General features: G+C 43.3%; 1 protein-coding gene across 3 annotated transcripts in view; it reads right to left on the reverse strand.

The window, feature by feature from the left end:
* Nucleotides 1-12,947: 12,947 nt before the first annotated feature.
* PPP2R2A (protein phosphatase 2 regulatory subunit Balpha) overlaps nt 12,948-20,872 on the reverse strand; it is a 79,512-nt gene continuing 71,587 nt past the window's right edge. For all 3 annotated transcript variants that reach the window (XM_075910813.1, XM_075910814.1, XM_075910812.1), the window contains exons 7-10: nt 17,879-18,043; nt 16,650-16,819; nt 16,193-16,284; nt 12,948-13,932 (exon numbers count right to left, since the gene is read on the reverse strand). In XM_075910813.1, coding sequence (XP_075766928.1) covers nt 13,653-13,932; nt 16,193-16,284; nt 16,650-16,819; nt 17,879-18,043 — 707 coding nt within the window. In that variant the 3' untranslated portion in view covers nt 12,948-13,652. The remainder of the gene's footprint in view (nt 13,933-16,192; nt 16,285-16,649; nt 16,820-17,878; nt 18,044-20,872) is intronic.

A 20,872-nucleotide genomic window follows, 5' to 3' on the forward strand; every position in this document is an offset into this window, starting at 1 on the left:
ATGACTGGCGTGGGAAAAGTTATTTACTTATTCCCACAATATAAGAACTGGGGGGGTGGGTGGTCACTAAATGAAAATAATAAGCAGCAGGTTTAAAATCAACAAAAGGACATTTTTCTGCACGCAGGCAACCTCTAGGACTCCTTGCCAAAGGTAGCAGAGGGATAGCCCTGTTCGTCTGAATCTGCAAAAGCGGTGAGGAGCCCTGGGGCACTTTATAGACTAACTGAAGTGTTGGAGTATAAGTTTTCGTGGGCAAAGACCCACTTCGTCAGGTATATGTACATCTGATGAGTAAGGGTAAATTTATACTCCAACACTTCAGTTAGTCTATAAGGTGCCCCAGGACTCCTCACCGCTCTTGCCAAAGGATGCAGTGAAGGCTAGGATTATAATAGGGTTCAAAAAAGAACTAGATAGGTTAATGGAGGTTAGGTCCATCAATGGCTATCAACCAGGATCGGTAGGATGGTACCCCTAGGCTCTGTTTTTCTGGAAGTGACAGAGGAGGGACCACGTGAGGATTACCTGTTGTGATCCCTCCCTCTGGGGCATCTTGTATTGGCCACTTTGGCAGACAGAATACAGTAAACTTCCGATAATCCAGCACCTTTAGGACCCAGGGGGTGCTGGATTATCAAATATGCTAGAGTACCAACAGGGGGGCTATGAGGGATGGGGTCAACGGGGAACTGCGAGGCATAGGAGAGGGCAGCGCTATGGGACCAACCCAGCAGCACCCCAGCTGCTCTGCCCCTAGCTTCCCCAAGTTAGCCGCTGCTGAAACTGACCAGTGGCTGATTTGGGGAAGCCAGGGGCAGAGCAGCTCCAATTGTACGGCTGGCGGAGCACTTCCGGGTTCCAGTTAGTGCCAGACTATCAGAAGCGCTGGACCGCCAGATGTTGGACAATTGGAGTTTTACTGTACTGGGCTAGATGGACCTTGCGTCTGACCGAGTCTGGCCGTTCTTATGTTCAGTGCCCAGACTCTAGAGAAAATAATACAAATAGCAAGTTAATGAAAAGCTTTCAGAGCTGTTCAAAAAGGTCTGGCTACTCTGCTAATGAGCTGGGTAGCATTACATTTCTCCTGAGTGGAAGGACATGCACAGATTAGAGGGCACACTGCCTCAGATCTAACTCCAGCCACTTTCAGAACTAGGGCTGCAACAGTTCCTTAATCCAAGTGCAAAGGGTTAAAGCAGACCTGCATAATCTGTCATGGTGCAGCTCTCCAGGGATGCTCACTTTCCCTTCCCATGAGTAACCTGCTGCCCTTACGAGCATAGAACAGTTTAGGCCCAGTTGTTGAGCATGTTTATTGGAAATCAGGGTTTAAAGGACTGCTACTTTTAAAAGGACTTAGTCTGTAACCGTTGGTTTTTTAACACGCCTACCCCTCTGATGCTTTTAAAAGGACTGTTTAGATGATTCAAAACACACAGACATAAAACGAACATGAACGTCATGAGAAATGGAAAGTAAAAGTGATAACAAAACAGGCGCATATCACCATAATCCACTCTGCCTTTGTGTCTCCGTAAACACACTCAAACCCTTTATTAACCAGGACTTAAAAGAGCAAATAGAACCAGGGAAATTCTCCTTCCAGCCTTTGCCACAGACTTAACTGAAATTAAAAGAGAGACAATAATTCTAATGTTCCACAGGAACCTTTCATTGTGTTAAAAATAGACAGTAATGCTAAATGATCAGAGGGGATAAAACGCCAAACATGTTGTGATTCCTACCTGGGAAATCACAATGCTATGGCATACACCTTTGGCAGACAGCAGAGGGATCTTTTATCTTCCGAGTAGCTTCTGCGCCAATAGCGTATTTTAAATTGATTTCTTGATGTCATTTACAAAGTTGATGGTCTTCCATTTGCCCCAATCCTAGTTACTTTAAGTCCTTACAGGAAGGACTAATGCAGACTGGAGGCTTGGCACTCACTTGGTTTACCCCCAAAAGAGCTGAGTTGACCCAATTATGAATACGTGCTACCAAGGAATCTTAAGCAGTTGGAGACAGTATTGCCAACCCCAAATGCTCAAAAATCATGAATCAGATCATAAGAACGGCCATACTGGGTCAGACCAAAAGTCCATAGAGCCCAGTATCCTGTCTTCCAACAGTAGCCAATGAAGGTCCCCATCATCCCTGCCCATCCTGGTTAACAGCCATAGATGAACCTATCCTCCATCAATTTATCTACAGTAAAATTCCAATAGTCCGGCACTCCTGATAGTCCGGCATCAAAATGGCAAGAGCCTAGTGAGTGAGCTTCGGCAAAAAATGAGTCACAAGGTAACAGCGGCAGCAGCTGAATTGAGCAAAAAGGGTAAAAAAGGCTTAAAAAACTAAAACGTTACAGTATACTGCATGTACAATAAAAAGGGTTAAGAACACTATTTACAGTATATAATGTATACAGTGTGTGTGTGTGTGTGTGTGTGTGTGTGTGTGTGTATATATATATATATATATATATATAAAAAACCATCTTATAGTACCTCCTGATAGTCTGGCATATCTGATAATCCGGCACCACCTAGGTCCCATAGATTATCGGAAGTTTACTGTAGTTCTTTTTTTAACCCTGCTAGTCTTGGCCTTCACAACATCCTCTGTTGAGTGCCCTAGGTCAACTGTGGGCTGTGTGTAGTACTTCCTTTTGTTTTAAATTTGCTATCTATTAATTTCATTTGATGACCTCTAATTCTTGTGTAATGGGAAGACGTACATAACTCTTCTTTATTCACTTTTTCCACACCTAAGATCATGCAATGCCCCTAGTCTGTGTAATCACCATGGTTTGTAAATTGAAAGTGCACCTCTGTATTATCAGAGACAATAGCCAATCCTGAAACACTTGAGTAGCTCTTATCAGAAGAAAACCAAAGCATAACCATTTCCTAGAGAAACCAGTTCCCTCTACTAGCTCTCTACAGGGGGCAGATATTGTGATAATGCAAAATTCCCAAACACAGAGGCAGGAGGACTCTGAGACCAGACACCCAAGATGATGGGCAGGAAAGTAAAAGGGAATGGAATGGCCAGAGACAAAAGCTTTGTGTTTTAACACAGATGGCATGTAACTTACAAATACTAGATGAACCTAGGTGACCCTGACCACACTCAAAATATACTCTGCAGTAGTAAGGAAACGGAGGCAGAGATACGCATGTCACCAATGTCCAGCCTTTCCTCGTCCATTCTTTCATGCAAGTCAATGCTGGACTATTCCATTTTATTACAAGCATATTCTTTCCAGTTTGGGCCAGAATTTTGTTATGGGAAAAGACCAGCACATTTCCATGTAGTTTATTGTTATAGCTCTTTGTATTTTTCCAGCTACTGAAAAGCAGTAGTCTGTTAGTAGCCTGTGTTATATGCTACACCTATCATATGACCCCTCAAAGAAGTGAGCAAGAAGTCTCATGCTGTTAGTGGGATGGGTGTGTTTTAGACATTGAGGGAGCTCCCCAAGTCAGCACAGATTCCAGAATGTGGGCACTGACTCTGTGGTTTAAGCTCTTAGGAAGGGGCTGCACTTTCAGCGAGCATAGAGAACCTATGACTGAGGAAGTGCCTGTATCCCATTCAGACCCTTAAAACACACTGAAGGATTCACCAGCAGGGTGCATTGCTTGCAGTCTGGCGAGCTGCCCCAATAGGCACGTGGGAGGCCAAACTTGGTATAAGGAATTCAGCCAGAGTTCCTGTTGCCATCATGATGTGAGCATGCCAGATCTAATGACTTGCCTTCCCCTCTTTTCCACTAACGGGCTTGTAACAAACTGTAGGGCTACAGGAAATGGCTCCCTCTTTGTAGTATTTGTAATTGGCAAAGAGGGACCTGTCCAGGGCACACTGGCTACCTACCATTATTCTAAACGCATAACAAAGAGATGGTTTCTCCCCCACAGTGGTTGGTCTCACTTTCCCTTGTGGGTCAGGTAGTGCTAAAATATACTGAAGATATTCCTTGAAATTTGCATGCAGTTCGATGTAACAGGTCAAATGGATTTTAATGACAATGGGCAGCCGACAGCTAAAAAAAGCAGCTTAGGGGACCAGATGTCTTGATTTTCTATCAACTGTCCTGACTTTCAGGGGGGTTTCTTATATAGCTGCCTACTACCCGCTATCCCAGTCCTGGTCACCCTAAAGCAGCCAGGGGTGCAGCGCACTAAAATTCCACAGCCTCTGTTGAGCTTGCAAACTAGACCTCTGTGCAGGGCTATTTTTTAAATCCTGCTCTTCCCACTCCCATGATTGGTTCTTGCATTTCCTTTTATTTCACTCCCAGCTGCAAAAAGCCATAGCTCCAACAAGAGAGATTCGTCCATGCCACTAAAAAAGCCAGTGAATGTATGTGTACGCACCTATGTGCCCATGTGTGTGTAGTTTATGTAAATGGGTAAACAGAACTTAAGTTTTTACCACTGAAACAAATCATACTTAAATCCTGTAAAATATTTTAACTCACTGTAAGACACAAGGGGGGATATGATAGAGGTCTATACAATCATGACTGGTGTGGAAAAAGTGAATAATGAAAAGTTATTTACTTCTTCCCACAATATAAGAACTGGGGAGGGGGGGTCACCCAATGAAATTAATAGGCAGCAGGTTTAAAACAAATAAAAGGAAGTTTTTCTTCACTTAGCACATAGTCAACCTGTGGAACTTCTTGCCAGAGAATGCAGTGAAGGCTAGAACTTGAACAGGGTTCAAAAAAAGAGCTAGATTTATGGAGGTTAGGTCCACCAATGGCTATTAGCTAGGATGGGTAGGAATGGTGTCCCTAGCCTCTGTTTCTCTGGAGGTGGATGACAGGGGTGGGATCACATGAGGATTACCTGTTGTGTTCCCTCCCTCGGGGGCATCTGCTATTGGCCACTGTCAGCAGACAGGATACAGGGCAGAATGGACCTTTTGTCTGACCAAGGATGGCCATTACGTTCTTAAGAATCAAATCTATTTCTTGATAAAGATGTAAGTATTAAAACCTTTATTTTAAAAAAAAGAAAATCTTGCTTTACATTGCTGAAATGCTGTTTATGGCAAACTGATGGGATTTAGCCTTTTCCAGCCAATTGTCTGTCTGTTGATTGGCCCACCCAATCCTGCCCACAAAAACTTTTACCTGCTCCTGCTATAACAGCAATGGGTCCTGAGTTCAGTTGCAGGGCTCTGTTGCGAAGTACCGATCCACTAGGATGGGAAACCTAATTATTGAATCCCTCTGCACTCTTGCTTGCTCTCGCTCCTAGGAAACATTAATTAGCCTCCTGGCAGAGGATACCAAATAAAACAAGCAAGCATTGCATCAGAAAAATTCTCTGCAAGCACTTTCCTCCCCATTTTAAAGGAGCCGTGAATTGTTTTTGAAAGCATGAAGGACTTTTCAAACTCAAGTGGGAGAGCAGACTGTGGATGAAAAGGCTGTACATGGATTTATGCTGTGGAAGAAAGAGCCAATGAACTGGGAAGCAGCAGTTTGAGTTGATCTCTGATTTATATTGTTTGCCAATAGAGTTTTTTTCCCACTTCTCTTGTTCCAGCCACTGCTTCAAAAAGCTTTTATCTGTTACCCCTTTGTGTTCATACATAAAAACATGAATTTTCCTATGCCCAGGTAAAAGGGAACTTTCTGTGAGTGAATATGCATGACAAGTTCAAGGCACTAGTGGACACCAATAGAAATACCTTCAATAAACTAAAGGCAACTCACATGAATCAGCCCGTGGACATGTCTTCTATTGCTCAATTAGACAGATGGGTGTGTTTGGAGCAGAGAACGTACGTGCCTTCTGTGCATCGTCACGTACCACGGATGTGATTAGTCCTCAGTAATCACACCTTATAATGGGCAAATCCAATTTCTAAGAATAGACACATTAAAACTAGGACATGTGACTTTGCAAAATTCGGAACCCCCTAATAAAATATTCCAGAATAAGTCACATACCCCCAAATATCCAAAACAATTGTGTGTCAAATTTGGAAACTTCCCCCTTTTCAGGTTACCAGATTTTTGATTCCTTTAAAGAAAAACAAAAAAACAGTAACCTCACCCCTCTACTTCAACCACTGCCTCTGCTCTCTCCCAGTGTGGGTGGGACAGAGAAGAGTGCCTTTTTAACATACAACACAAGGGCTAAATTGGAAGTCGGAGTCTAGATTTAACTGGACATTAAACAGAGGGGGGGGGGGGAGAGGAGGTTACTCACCTCAACAATAACTGACATTCTTTAAGACGAGTGTCCCTGTGGGTGCTCCACATTAGGTCGGCACAGTGCCGCTGAGCCATTCATCGGAGATTTTAGAACAGTGTCCCTAGGGCTGCGCATCTGCACGTCCCTAGGTGGCAGGCACTGTGCATACAAGAGGCTCCTCCCCCACCCCCCTTCGCCCCTGCCCTCAGTTCCTTCTCTACCCCGGAATGATGCCAGTAAGGAGGCCAGAATTCCGTAAGAGAGAGGAGGAAAGGAGGGGGTAGTGAAACATCCACATGGACACTCCTCGAAAAACATCAATTACTGTTGAGGTGAGTAACCTCCTCCTCTTCGAGAGAGATGTCCCTGTGGGTGTTCCACATGAGGTGACTACAAAGCTATTCTGGATTAAGGAGGAAGGGACTTCAGATCTGGCAGAAATGCAATGGAAAGGACCGCCTTAGTAAATTTCTGATTGGAGAAAGGTCCCTGCGTAAGTGCATAGTGCTTTGCAAACGTATGGTCTGACGATCATGTAAAGCAGCACAAAAGTCTCTTATGGGTACTTTGCGGCAGAATGCTATTGAGCTAGACATGGCTCTGGTGGAATGTACCCTTATGTGGTCTGGAGGGACCACTTCTGATTGGGAGTAACAGAGCTTAATACAGTCCGAAATCCAGTGGGATAGTCTTTGTGATGAGAGGGCCTGGCCCTTGTGGTTCGCTATTGACATGAACAGTCTCGGAGAGGCTCAAAATGTCTAGTTGGTTGCAGGTAGAAAGAGAGCGTTCTGCACAAGTCAAGGGTGTGCGTTGTCATCTCGAAGGAGTTGGCATTTGGTTGGGGGGGGGGAGTAGGAGGGTGTATTGTCTGAGGTGGAAGAATGAGCGTATCTTGGGGGGGGGGGAATTTGGAGGGGGTATGTAAAGTGACTTTGTCTTTAAAAAGGGTGGTATATGGGGATCCAACATTAGGGATGTTATCTCTCCCACCCATCTTGCCAAGGTAATGGCTATAAAAAAAGATGGTCTTCATGGATAAGTGTAAGAGAGGTAGTGGTCATTGGTTCAGAGGGTGGCTGGGTTAAAGCGTTCAGTAAGAGATGCAGGTCCCACAGTTTTGTTGGTGGAGTGATAGCAGGATAAATTGCTTGAAAACCCTTTAAAAAGCTTAGTGAATGGATGTGCAAATATCGACAAGTCGTCTGTCTTAAGATAGAAGGTAGTAATAGCAGCAAGGTGAACTTTAATGGAACTTATTGCAAGGCCACTTGTTTAAGGTGCAGAAGATAATCTAGGATGACAGAAGGAGGATGTTGAGGGTGAAACCTGGTGGTATATGCACCACGCTGTAAATTTTTTCCATAGGGGTGCTCCAACCTCCCGACCGTTTTTCCATCAAGAAGTAATGTGAGTAAAATGCTTTCCCCCTAAATTGTGCAGGGACTGATTCAATCGCTCCTATGTACACAGCTGTTGTACCTCTTGAAGCAGATTCTCGGTAGTGGTCCCTGAAGAGGGACTGGGATGGAAGATGGAAAGAGGGTGGAGACACGAAAGGAAGAAGATAATCTGTGTCAATTATCTGGAGAACCCACCTGTCAAAGGTTATACATTACCAGTTGTTAAAGAATGGCAGCAGATGGGTGATGAAAGAATTTAGCTTATGAAGGTAGAGTTGGAATAGGTGAGAGGCTCTCACAACCTTCAACCTGGTGTTCAAATTTGCTTATTGGATTGCTGTAACTGTTGCAAATTGGTAGAGGGAGGGCGTCATTGCTGGTTTCTGCCTCTACCCTGTTCTGTTGATGTTGGTCTTGTGTGTTGTAATGTTGAGTATACAGAGGGTATTGAGGCCTAAGGTAGGGCTGATACCTGTATTGTCTCCTTCTAGGTGCCAGATTGTGGATCCCTAGAGTGTGGAGCATTGCTCTGGAATCCTTCATCAAGTGAAGAATTTCATTGGTATTGGATGCAGACAGTTTCTGGCCATCAAATGGGAGATTTTAGATTTCTCTAGGAAAGGGAGCGGAGTTAAACCACAAAGCCCTTCTCATCACTACTGCTGTTGCTATAGATCGTGCAGCATCTAATGCAGCCTGCAAGGCTGTTCTGGCAATTGTGTCCTCTTATCAGGGCTTTGAACTGTTGTCTTTTAGCCTCAGGAATGTCTGCAATAAAATCATTAAGTTAGGTGTAGTTTCTGTAGTCATACTTACTTAATAGAGCAACATAATTGGAAATACGGAAGTAAGGTGGAGACGTGTAAACTTTACGTCTGAATAAATCAAGTCTCTTGCCATCACAGTCCAATGGGGTGGAATGGAACTGTTGCTGCTTGCTTTTCTGGTGTGCAGCTTCCACCACCAAAGAGTTAGGTACCTGGTGAGGGAAAAGAAACTCAGAGCCCTTGGGTGGAATGTACTACTGGATTAATCAGCAGTGCTATTTTAGATGTTATTGAGTGCAATATGTCCGTTAATTCATGTTGGTTTTCAACGACCTCCTGGAGGGGAATGTTTAATTCAACAGCCACATGTTTTAAAGGGTCTGGAAAATGTGCAAAGTCATCTGAGGTAGTTGGAATTGGAGGCACAGCAGCTTTCTCTGCTGGGGCAGATTCATTTGGCTCAAGGGATACATTTGCAACTTGGTTGAGTGGATCCCCTTCCTGTGCTTGCTTTGTAGGTGGAGAGTGTACTCAAGGGAAATATTGCACTGAATGTCGTTTCTGGCAAGGTTGCCTGTTGTTCCAGTATTACCAGTGAAGGTATGGCATAGGTGGAGGTACCCAGGGATTGCCAAACCATGGAGGCATGTTCCAATATTTAGAGTATGATCTGGAAGAGTAAATAACTTCCCACACAGATCGGTCTTTCTGGAGAAAACCCCACATGAAGGTTATCTTCAGATTTGGATGAAAATCTTTCGTGAGAAAATGTCATTTGTGATGTTGACTTAGCAGGAGAATGATCGGTACCGAGTAATGGTGACCTTAGCATGGAGAAGACTAATAAGTCTCTATGTTGCATGTATTGCTGAGCTGGTGCTGACGGTGCCGTAGTAGGTGGCACTGATGCTATTTGAGGTGTTGGATGATGACTCAGTGCTGATAGGAGTGGCAATGCACTAGGTGCCTCTGAGGCGGACGCGTCAGCACAGAAGTTATGGCAGGCTGTGTCGGCAAGGTGGTTTCAGTGCCAGATGTTATCGCAGCTGGCAAGGCAGCCAACACCTCGGAGCAGGGTTTTCTGCATCCCTTTGCTAGCTGTGCTGGCAGCTCCAGAGACGTCCTGAGCATCATAGGTGCTTAAACGCAGTGCAGCCACAGCTCTTGGCACCAGCCGTGAGGGAGACAGCCACTTCGGTTGCTGCCATCTCCTGAGGTAAAGATGAGGCTCGCTTTTTGGCGGGCTTTTTACCTCCATGTTGTTTCTGGTCACCAGGCTGTTGACCCAGGTCTGATGCAGATCTCAGTGAGTTTTCAAATAGCATTAGCTCAAGGTGCAGATCTCTGTCCTGTCCTGCCCTTGATTTCAATTTTGCACACTGTGGACATTTTTGAGAAACATGTCAGAAACGAGGCAGCGGACGCATTGTGCATGCCTGTCAGAAATTGGGGTAGGATCTTTGCAGGTAGAGCAGTGCTTAAAACCCGATGATCTGGGCATGGCACTGAGTAACTACAGGATGGGAATAAGCTGGGAGAAAAACTTTAATCTACTTTACATTGTTATTTTTAACTAGACTAAAATACCAACAACTAACTGACATGGAGGAGAAAAAAAAAACCTTGGCTCTAACAAATGCATCTAAAATGCAAAACAAGATAGGGAACTCTGCTGAGATTCATCTCCAGCCAGAGGCGATAGAAAAGGAACTGGGGAAGGGGGTGGTTCATGCATGTGTGATGCCTGCCACCTAGGAGCAGGCAGCTGCAGACGTGCATATGCGTGACCCCGAGGACACTGCCCTAAAAACGCCAATCAGTGGCTTGGCGGCAGCGCACCGACCAAATGTGGAGCACCCATAGGGACATCTCTTAAAGAAGATGAACTCTTCTGTGAATTTGACATGGCTATAAAATGAAGTGAATAGCCACTTCTCAGCAGAAAACATACTTAGAGCCTGTTACTGTACCACTTTAAGTTAATGGGAACTTTGCCACAGGCTGTGTCTACAAGTTGCACTGTTTGTAACAGATTTAGTCGAAATCACAGGAAACCATAATATTTGGTTCAACTTTGGCTTGTACTAGCTTAAATACTGTTTGTTTGGGGGTTTTTTTGGTGGTACAAGCATCCTGCAGGGGGAAAAAAAAAAGTTACAATCGCACCTTTAGTCAAACAAGAGCAAGATTAAACAAAGACTTCAGCCAGGGGGCAAGACAGGTTTGACAACATATGGGTCAACATCCTCTGAAGCTGATTGAAATGCTTGCATTGTCTAATTGGGAGCTGGATCAAACACTTTGAGAAACAGCTGCTTCCTAGGATTCTGTTCTTGTGAGAGACCAGAATCTTCTTTCAAAACTACCCTTCTCTCTCAGCTAGCTAGGAAAAGGTCGAGACGTGACTGGTGCAAATGAAGCAGGGTGGTTAGTTTCATTTAAGCGGGGTGAAAAACTATTAATAACCTTAAAAACATGAAATAAGGAGGGTAGTGGATAAAGAGCAACCTGACAGAAGTATGTTTATTCTTATGCATACTTTTTATTAATAGAAAATATATTTAGCATTAGCATATAAACTGATCAGCAGGATTTACAGTGTATGTCAATGGACAATGTGATTAAATCATTATAATATATGGTTGGAAAATATCTGGCAACTTTAACCAGTGGCTGGTTTTGGTGGAGCTGGATTGGACAGTGATATGGCATGGCATGCCAGAGCACCACAACTACAGGTGAAGCAAAATTCAGACGCTGTTAAAACCACTTTATCCTTTTAAAACCCAGGGCATTCCTGACAAGCACAACAGAGGTCCCAGAGGCAGTTTACTTGAATTCAGTATTGATAGGAAGTTGTGCTTCAGACTCCTTGCAAAATCTACCTGTTCATGGTCCGCATCTTCATTCCATCCCAGATTCCATTTCATATCTCTGATAAGCAAAGGGTTCAGCTACTCAATATGCCATTCAGAATATAACACACATTACAACATGCAAGTGAAACAGCACTCTTTAGAGATGCCACAACCCCTACAGAAGCCTCAGATGGCCCCAAAACAACAGTTGTGATTAGACACACAACCCATCGTTGCTTTATCAGCCTTGGCGCACTCACAAAAAAATTCTAATTGCCTATCCATCCTCCTCCTCCCTGCCCCCCAACCCCAGATAATACACAAACCTCAGCCTTGATCCTGGGAACACTTTTGTGTATGCACTTGATAATCTTCTTGAAGTATTTGGAACTACTTGTGAGAGTGGAATTAAACAAGTTCACAATAGTATGCGAGATTGAGGCCTAATATTTTACTTGCTCATCAGTTTTGATTCTCAGGAGAGTTGAATCAACGTTACAAAAGCGTTATATATTGTATTGACAAACAGCAAACCAGAATGAATATTTTGAGCTTTTACATTTTTAAAACACTATACAAGTTTGAAGCGAACGTCTGAATGAAACTAAGGCATAGTGTTGCATCTGTGAACCTATTAACTATCTACACTCCTGTCAACATTTTACAGCAGAAACAATATTTAAGTTGATAGCGTAATTGAAGCATTATAGAAATTCTGCTTACCACTAAACCACAAAAATAACTTAAATGTAATTGATTTAGAAGTATAGTTCCTTCCAAATCAAATGTAGCATTTACTATGGACTAAAACGCCATTGACCATTTTGTTGAATTATAAGTACAACTTATTAGACCTTATAGTGCACCAGAAGAGCACAATTAACACATTTAAGTTAAAAACCCACAAGCTTTTTAAAACATTATCCAATTCCTCATCTTTTGACAAGCTGTATTTGCTTAAAAAGAGTTTAAATCAACTTACAGACAAGTATTAATATTTATTTCATGCAGTTTCTGTAATTCAAGTATTTTCTGATCACTGTACCTTTTAAAGTTGATCTTTAATTGCTTTGAAAAGCCAGAAGGAGAAGTACTTGTATGGTAAGCTACATTTCCATTCAGACACTGAGAGCAATAAAATACAGAAAATATATGTGTACTCAGAAAGCAGTGTAAATTTTCATCTATGTAATCACTTGATATTAGTTTTGTACTATAGCATACTGTTAAACAAGAATTTTAACAATTAAAAAAACCCACAGGCTTTGTATTCTAAACAAGTCATTACATAAAATTAGGATGAGATTAAATGTATTAAAAAGTTAGTCCCAATAAATGGATTTAAAGTCTACAAACTCAGACACTCAGACATAAGGGATAATTTAATTAACAGATAATGGGGCTTTAAGATGACAGAACAGGGCAATTACTGTTCATGACTACAGCAAAGTCTGGTAGCATTTCAAGGTTTTTGAAATAAAAATGGTCAATAAATACCAGAGTTAGAATGATCATTTTCATACATGAGTAGTAGCCAGTCAGTTGCTAAAACCTTCCCTCTCTCCCCCACCTGCTGAAAAACAATTAATACTGGTTAAAATCATTGCAAAAAGCCATCACTTTTATACAAACATTCTGTCTTACCTTAGATGCATGAAAATAAAGAGGTAGATTAAAAAAAGAAAAAACAGATTCTTCATTCTTTGTCACTTTTATTCAGTAGTTTTTTTTCTTCCTTATTTTCTCTTTTTTGGTGCCAAACATGGCAAGGAGTGATTACAGTCAACTGTTTATTAAAACATTTGTTCGCAACACAGACCCCCTTACCACTGACCCCAAACTGACCCATTTCATGTGCTTTATTTCATTTTTTTCTATACACCACCACCAGGTATGGGCGGAGGGAATGAAGGGGAGAGGGAGAGGGAGTCCAGGGGGAGGAATGCTACAAGCCACAGCAAGAATGAGCTGCATTTAATAAAAAAGGGCCACAAATGATACAGTAATGAGGTTACACAATTAAATCCCATAGCATGACTGAAGGCTTTCCCTGTGTTTGACGTCATCACAATGGAAGGCATAAAAAGTGGAGTAAACCAATGTTGATACAGTCCAATCTAGTCCATTAGGCAAGATGGTGCAAGTAGTCATTAAATTAAAAAGTGCCCTACCCTCACCTAAATGGCTAGCAGACATGGAGAACACCACAGTGATGATCAACAGAGCTTTCTCCATGTAGCTAAAAAAAATGTGTGTCATATGGCACATTTTTAAACACTGGAAAGGGGTGCCACAATGGACCTCTCTCTCTTATTCTCTTTCATTTACAGGTACAAATGCTAGATTCAACTATCTCAACTATGCAGGAAGTGGACTCTTCTGTTAGGAATGCCAACCCTAATTCACTTTGTCTTGAAATATATACAAGTTGTTTGTAGTAGCTACAGCAATGATATTTTCCTTGGGATGCCAGGCTGTATGTAGTATCTTCTTGTTGAAGTCTAGGCTGTCAACACTAATTTCATCCTTCTTTCGCTTGCCACTTGCACAGACTTTGCGGGGCTTCAAAACAGTGCGGGGTTTGTTGTTTTCCCGAGATGCTTCTAAGGTGATGTCTCGCTTTGTGTTTCTGTCAAACATTCTGAAGAAATTGTTGTAAGATCCTGTCATGACAACACTGGAAAGAAGAAAACTGAAGATTAAGCCTAGAATGCAACATTTTAAAAAGAGGGAGCTACCTGCATTATAGTAGTGCCTGAAGGCCTTGACTGAGAACAGGGCTCCGTAGTTGTGGGGGCTACATGTATACACAGAAACAGTCCCTGGCCCACTTGAGCTTACAATTCAAATAGAGAATGTAAAGGGGAGTGAAAATAAATGTATGTGTTAACATTTTACAGACAGGGAACTGGAGCACACAGGAGTCCCATACAAACCACCCATCTCCCAAGTCCCAGTCCAATGTCTTAACACAAAATCATCCTTCCAAAAGAACCCAGAAATCCTGCCTTTCCATTACCCTTTACCCCTTCACAAAATATCTTTTGAGTTGCACAGTGGTAGGGAAACAAGGTCACCTATTTGGACTCACTACTGTAAGGTGCTGTCCCCCCTGCACTCTTGAAGTCAACGGGAGAGGAGGGCTCTCGGAACCTTTCAGAACTAGAACCGCTAGCTGCCAACAGAACTTTTTCAGCCCACACAGCTATTGTAAAAGCTATTCGGTGTACAACTCTGATTTTTCTCCACAACCACTCAATCAGCTACATTTGCAAAGACTTTGTTACAGAGTTCTCGCTACGTCAATTCTTTGTCCTGTAAACCCACACTGTGCCAAAATTAACCCCACCATAGTCCCTACGCAAAGCAATACTTCAGAAAAACATCTAAGTTATTATCTTCAAGAAGTAACAATACTATTATACCCCATTTCAAAACATCAGTATGGTTTGACTCAGAGGACCAAATTTCATTCTTTTGGAACTAAACGCTGGGTTTTTTGTTTTAAATATGGGCTAATCCTATAAGACGTTGAGCATCCTCAACTCCAACTGACTTTGGGCACTTAGTTTGCTCAGCATGCTTTAGTAGAAACTTGATAGTTCACTACATTAAGCCCTATAGATTATACCTGTGTGACCCAAAGTCTTTTTGATTCCAACAGGGATATAGAGATCACATGTTCACCAAAAGTGGAGACAGATTTGTACTGAAAGCCTGTGTCACAATGGTCATCACTATCACAGAGATGTATGTACAAATAATATGTGAGGAGTTATGTATATATACTAAAACTTATGTTCTCTAGTAGAGATGTAAAATCCCATTTACAGTAAACTTCTGATAATCCGGCACCTTTAGGACCCAGGGGGTGCCGGATTATCAGATATGCCGGGCTATCGCGGGGGGGGGGGAGGGGGGGCTATGAGGGGTCTGGGTGGAGTTGGGGGGGATGCGCCCCTCGGCGCCGTGGGACCAACCCGGCAGCACCCCAGCTATTCTGCCCCAGACTTCCCCAAGTCAGCTGCTGCTGAAACTGACCAGCGGCTGAATCGGGGAAGGTGGGGGCAGAGCAGCTCCAATTGTCTGGCTGCCCGGAGCACTTCCGGGTTCCAGATGGTGCCGGACCATCAGGAGTGCCGAACCATTGGATGCCGGACCACTGCAGTTTTACTGTAACTAGTTAAGCATTATGTTTAACTGGTTAACCACTTAAAAAGGGGCAGGCAGGGGTGCTGCTCCAGTCCTGCTGGGCAGGAGTGACCCTGCCATCCAAGGCTGGGCTTGAGTGCCCCCCCACCACCACCACCAGTTACACCCGCCCAGATGGAACAGCCCCTCCCTGTGGGGCATCCAGGCCCGCTGTGGAAAGGGGATGTTCCGGAAAAGTGGAGAAGGGATGATCTAGATCAGTGGTCCCCAACGCAGTGCCATGGCACCCACCAGGGCATTTATGTGCGCCCGCCTAGTGACCAGGGCCAGAATGAGCCATTCTTGCGCCCCAGGCGGCCAGCGCATACGCGGCCCCCCAGCACGCGGCACATGCACAGCCACCACCCCCGCCCAGACCAGCAGCCCCAAAAGATTGGGGACCACTGATCTAGATGGTGCTTAGTCCTGCCATGAGGGCAGAGGAAGGGACTTGATAACCTCTCAAGGTTCCTTCTAGTTCTATGATTCTAAATGACAAAGTTGCAGTGCTAGAATGAAGAGGCTGCATCCCACAGTAAAAACTAACTACATTAGCTCATAACTCTGTAAAAAAAATCAACCTGTATTACAAAAAAAAAAAAAAAAAATCAACCAAACCCAAGAAATAAAGGATTCACACATCTGAGGCTACATTTTGAATTTCTCACTTCAGAAGGAACCTGTAGTGCCGCTTCCCATTCCCAAAACTGAGGCTTAAATATGTGAAGAAAACTGGTTAGACTTGCCTGTCAGATCCATTCCAACAGCACTCAAATTTGTCAAAAATGCAGTCATTCTCATACAGAGAACAAAGTTTACTTCTGAGGTATTCATGCACCTGAGGGGCGAGAAAAAAAACAACACTTTAGTGAATATTTTAAGAGACGTAAATTTTCTGTGCAAGTATCCAAGCAAATACAAGTTGACCAACCTGATTCCTGAGGAAACCCTGTAAGTTGACAGGTAATGTCACCACTGGCCCTATGGCAATGGACTGATCCTAAATGGAGCAAGTTTCCAGCACAACACTGCCTTTTGATCTCCTCTCTCATGCTGCAAAACACCACCACTTTGCTAACTTGTAGCCCAGAATGCAAATCACACTTATTGCGCCCTTCATAAGACTCACCTCTCATGGTCACACTCAGTACATGCCATGTTTCCAAGATTTATAACACCAGTATATGAAATTTCACTGCATACCTGGTATGTTTCCACAGGTCTATTTTCCATATTTAAATCCCAGATCTTCACTGACAGGTAATCTCTAGTCATCATGTATCGACCACTATGGCTGAATTTTACATCGGATATGGAAGAGATGATTTCAGAGAAAAACGATCTGTTGCTAGGGTCTTCTGGTTCTTCAAACACTGTAAATAAAAGACTGCTTAAGTCCTCCTTCTCCCAAGGCCCTTCTTCCTCTCCCAAGGTCCTAGCATTTCTATCTTCTGCCCCAGCTGTGCTGCAATAAATAACCTTGCTGCCATTGTGTGCAATATTTCAGAAAGATAAAGAGTTGTAATGTGACCTCTGTGCAGTGAAGTAGGTCAGCTTTATGCAAACATTTAACCTGAAATTAACTTCTAAAGAGATGGTGAATCAAGTCTATGTAAGACAGAAGTAAAAGCAAGTCACTACATATTGCTTCTCCTAGGCTGGTCACACTAAAACAATCCAAGACAGACTGAGGGATCTAACTTTTGAGGGTATACTCGTTTGCAAAGCTTAAGCATTAGCTATGGACAGAGAGGCTGACAGAAATACCAGGCCCCTGGGCAAGGGGAGTGGCTCCATGCTCCCTCCCAAAAGGAAGAGGCAGGGCTGAGGCTAGCCTATCCCTGCCAGACTTTCAGCATTGCCCGGAGCTCTGACGCAGCAGCAGCGGGAAGCCCTGGGCCCTTTTGAAATTTCCAAGCTCCTGAGCAACTGCCCCCTTTTTCCCATTCCATCAGTGGACGAGGCTACAAATCTGAGTTAGAATTGAACTAGTGATTTAAAAAGTTAAAAGCTGCATTAAGTGGTTTCTGATCCTCTCAAGAGCCAGCCTTCTGGCATTAATTTTTTAAGTTCGAGTAAGCTACTGTTGTCACTCAAATAGATAAACTCAACATTAAAAGTAATCTTGCTTAACTACTTTGTTTATGGGTGTGAAAAATCCACACCCTAACCGATGTAGTTAAACCAACCTAGCCTCCCTCACAACATAGACAGAGCTAGGTGGAAGGAAGAATCCTTCTGTTGACCTAGCTACCACCTCTCAGGGGGGTGGATTACCTATGCTGATGGAAGAACTCCTCCCATCAGTGTAAGTAGGGTCTACACAGCAGTGCTGCAGCTGCAAATAAGCTCTTAGTTTCTTCTAGTAGTGAAATGCTGAATCCTTTATGAAAAGGAGGAGGGAGAAGAATCTATAAGGAAGCAGGACTCACATTTTGAATGTCTGTCACAGAGTGCCGATGCTCTCATGTCACACAGACGAATAGTTCCTTTACTACTGCTGTACACAAATGTGTTACAGCTGTTCGGATGGAACTCTGCAGCTGTTATCACCTCGGTCAGCTCTTCCATGTTGGCAGGCTTAATATCTACAATATCTAGAGAGTACTTTATTAAGGATTTTACTTTTCAAATTTTCAGAACTCACTTTCACAAATATATTTATTCCACAAAGCCTCTCCAATCATCAATGAATGGATCTCTAAATCAGACAAATGTAACACAATCAAAAGAGGAAGGAATCAGTGTGGCGAGAGCAAGACAAGACAGGACTTTGTGAGACTCCTTCTGTGATGTGGGGCAAATCAGAGCCTCTCTGTGCCTCTGTTTATCCACTTTAAATATGGAAATGTAGCCTTCTTTTAATGGTCTATAAAACCACACAACATACCCTGAAATATAAACAAGCCATTGTTTTAAAATTCTTCTATAATCTGGTAAGCAACAGCAACAAATATATTTTATAGGGCTTAAAATAACTGAAATCAACATTCTAAATAAATGATTGGGCACGACATCAGTTGTTCAGTTTTGCATCATGCTGGCTTGTGTCTAATGTCACCAACTGCTGCAACATAACCAAGACTGATTGTCACAGGATTTTGTGATTTCCTGGGGGTTTCTTCCAGGAAGTTTGAGATTCATTTGCCCACTGCTCCAACTTTTGCTCCCCACGGAGCAGGGCTGAATATGCTCCTGTGGTTCATGGGGCCTACAACCTTTGAGCATAGGTGCAGGAGTGGAGTGGTGGGCATTGGGGGAACAGAGAAAGAGAGAAAAGGGGACTTGAAGTTCTGCTGCAGACCAGTAACTTGAGGGATTGAGGGTGGTCCTTCTCTTGCAAACATGGCTCCAGATTTGTTTCCAAAGACAAAAACTTCCAAATTGTTCTCTTTCCCGCTCTGCTCCTCGTCTATTCCTGGAGCTTTACCTTTTCCCCACTTTTGATAAATGCCATGACTTTTCCTGGCAAAAAATTATGGCAAGCAACCAACATTAATCACGTATCAGAGGGGTAGCTGTGTTAGTCTGAATCTCAGGCATTGGCACTCTCACTGCAGGACCGTCTGGATATGTGGACTCTCTACTCAGACCCTATACCACCAGTACTCCGTGCTATCTCCGAGACATCACTGATTTCCTGAGAAAACTACAATGCATCGGTGATCTTCCAGAAAACACTGTCCTAGCCACCATGCATGTAGAGGCTCTCTACACCAACATCCCACACACAGATGAAATACAAGCTGCCAGGAACAGTATCCCTGAGGATGCCACAGTACAACTGGTGGCTGAGCTCTGTGACTTTATCCTCACACACAACTATTTCAGATTTGGTGACAATATATACCTCCAAACAAGTGGCACCACTGTGGGCCCTGGCATGGCCCCACAATATGCCAACATTTTTATGGCTAACCTGGAACAATGCTTCCTCAGCTCTCGTCCACTAGGGCCCCTTCTCTACTTATGCTACATTGATGACATCTTCATCATCTGGACCCATGGGAAGGAGGCTCTGGAAGAATTCCACCGCACCATGAACCTCAGCCTGGACCAGTCTACACAAAAGATCCACTTCCTGGACACTACGGTGCAAATAAGTGATGGTCACATAAACACCACTCTATACCAAAAACCTACTGACCGCTACTCTTACCTTCATGCCTCCAGCTTCCATCCCGGACACACCACACAATCCATTGTCTACAGCCAAGCACTAAGGTACAACTGCATTTGCTCCAACCCCTCAGACAAAGACAAACACCTACAAGATCTTCACCAAGCATTCTTGAAACTACAATACCCACCCGAGGAAGTGAGGAAACCGATTAACAGAGCCAGACGTGTAACCAGAAGCCTCCTATTACAAGACAAGCCCAAGACAAGCCCAAGAAAGAAACCAACAGAACACCACTGGCCATCACCTACAGTCCTCAGTTACAACCTCTCCAACGCATCATCAGTGATCTACAACCCATTCTGGACAATGATCTCTCACTTTCACAGGCCATGGAAGGCAAGCCAGTCCTCGCCCACAGACAACCCACCAACATGAAGCAAATTCTCACCATCAATTAACTATACACCACACCACAGTAAGTCTAACTCAGGAACCAATCCCTGCAACCAACCTCGGTGCCAACTCTGCCCACATATCTACACCAGCAACACCATCACAGGACCTAACCAGATCAGCCACACCATCATGGGTTCATTCACCTGCACATCTACCAATGTAATATACGCCATCATGTGCCAGCAATGCCCCCGCTATATACATTGGCCAAACTGGACAGTCCCTATGTAAAAGAATAAACGGGCACAAATCAGGTATCAGGAATGGTAATATACAAAAAGCTTGTAGGAAAACACTTCAATCTCCCTGGACATACAATAGCAGATTTAAATGTCGCCAGCCTACAACAAAAAAAACTTCAAGAACAGACTTCAAAGAGAAACTTCTGAGCTACAGTTCATCTGCAAATTTGACACCATCAGTTTAGGATTAAACAAAGACTGTGAATGGCTAGCCAACTACAAAAGCAATTTCTCCTCTCTTGATGTTCACATCTCCACAGCTGCTAGAAGTGGGCCTCCATCCTCCATGACTGAATTGAACTCATTATTTCTAGCCTTACTCTTGATTGGTACTCTTTTCTTAAGCCTGTATATTTATACCTGCCTCGAATTTCCACTACATACATCTGATGAAGTGGGTCTTTGCCCACGAAAGCTTATGCTAAAATAAATCTGTTAGTCTATAAGATGCCACAGGACTCCTCGTCGCTTTTGAACATTAATCATGTCGCTTTGCCTTATGTTTCCTAAATAGGAACTCTGGTATTGGTATTACAGTAGCAATATTCTCTGCAATTGCAACTAAAAAAGTAAGAAAGAAATGGAAGATGTCCTAGATGTACAAC

Source organism: Pelodiscus sinensis, chromosome 28 (genome assembly GCF_049634645.1).
Source record: "Pelodiscus sinensis isolate JC-2024 chromosome 28, ASM4963464v1, whole genome shotgun sequence".
Lineage (NCBI taxonomy): Eukaryota > Metazoa > Chordata > Testudines > Trionychidae > Pelodiscus > Pelodiscus sinensis.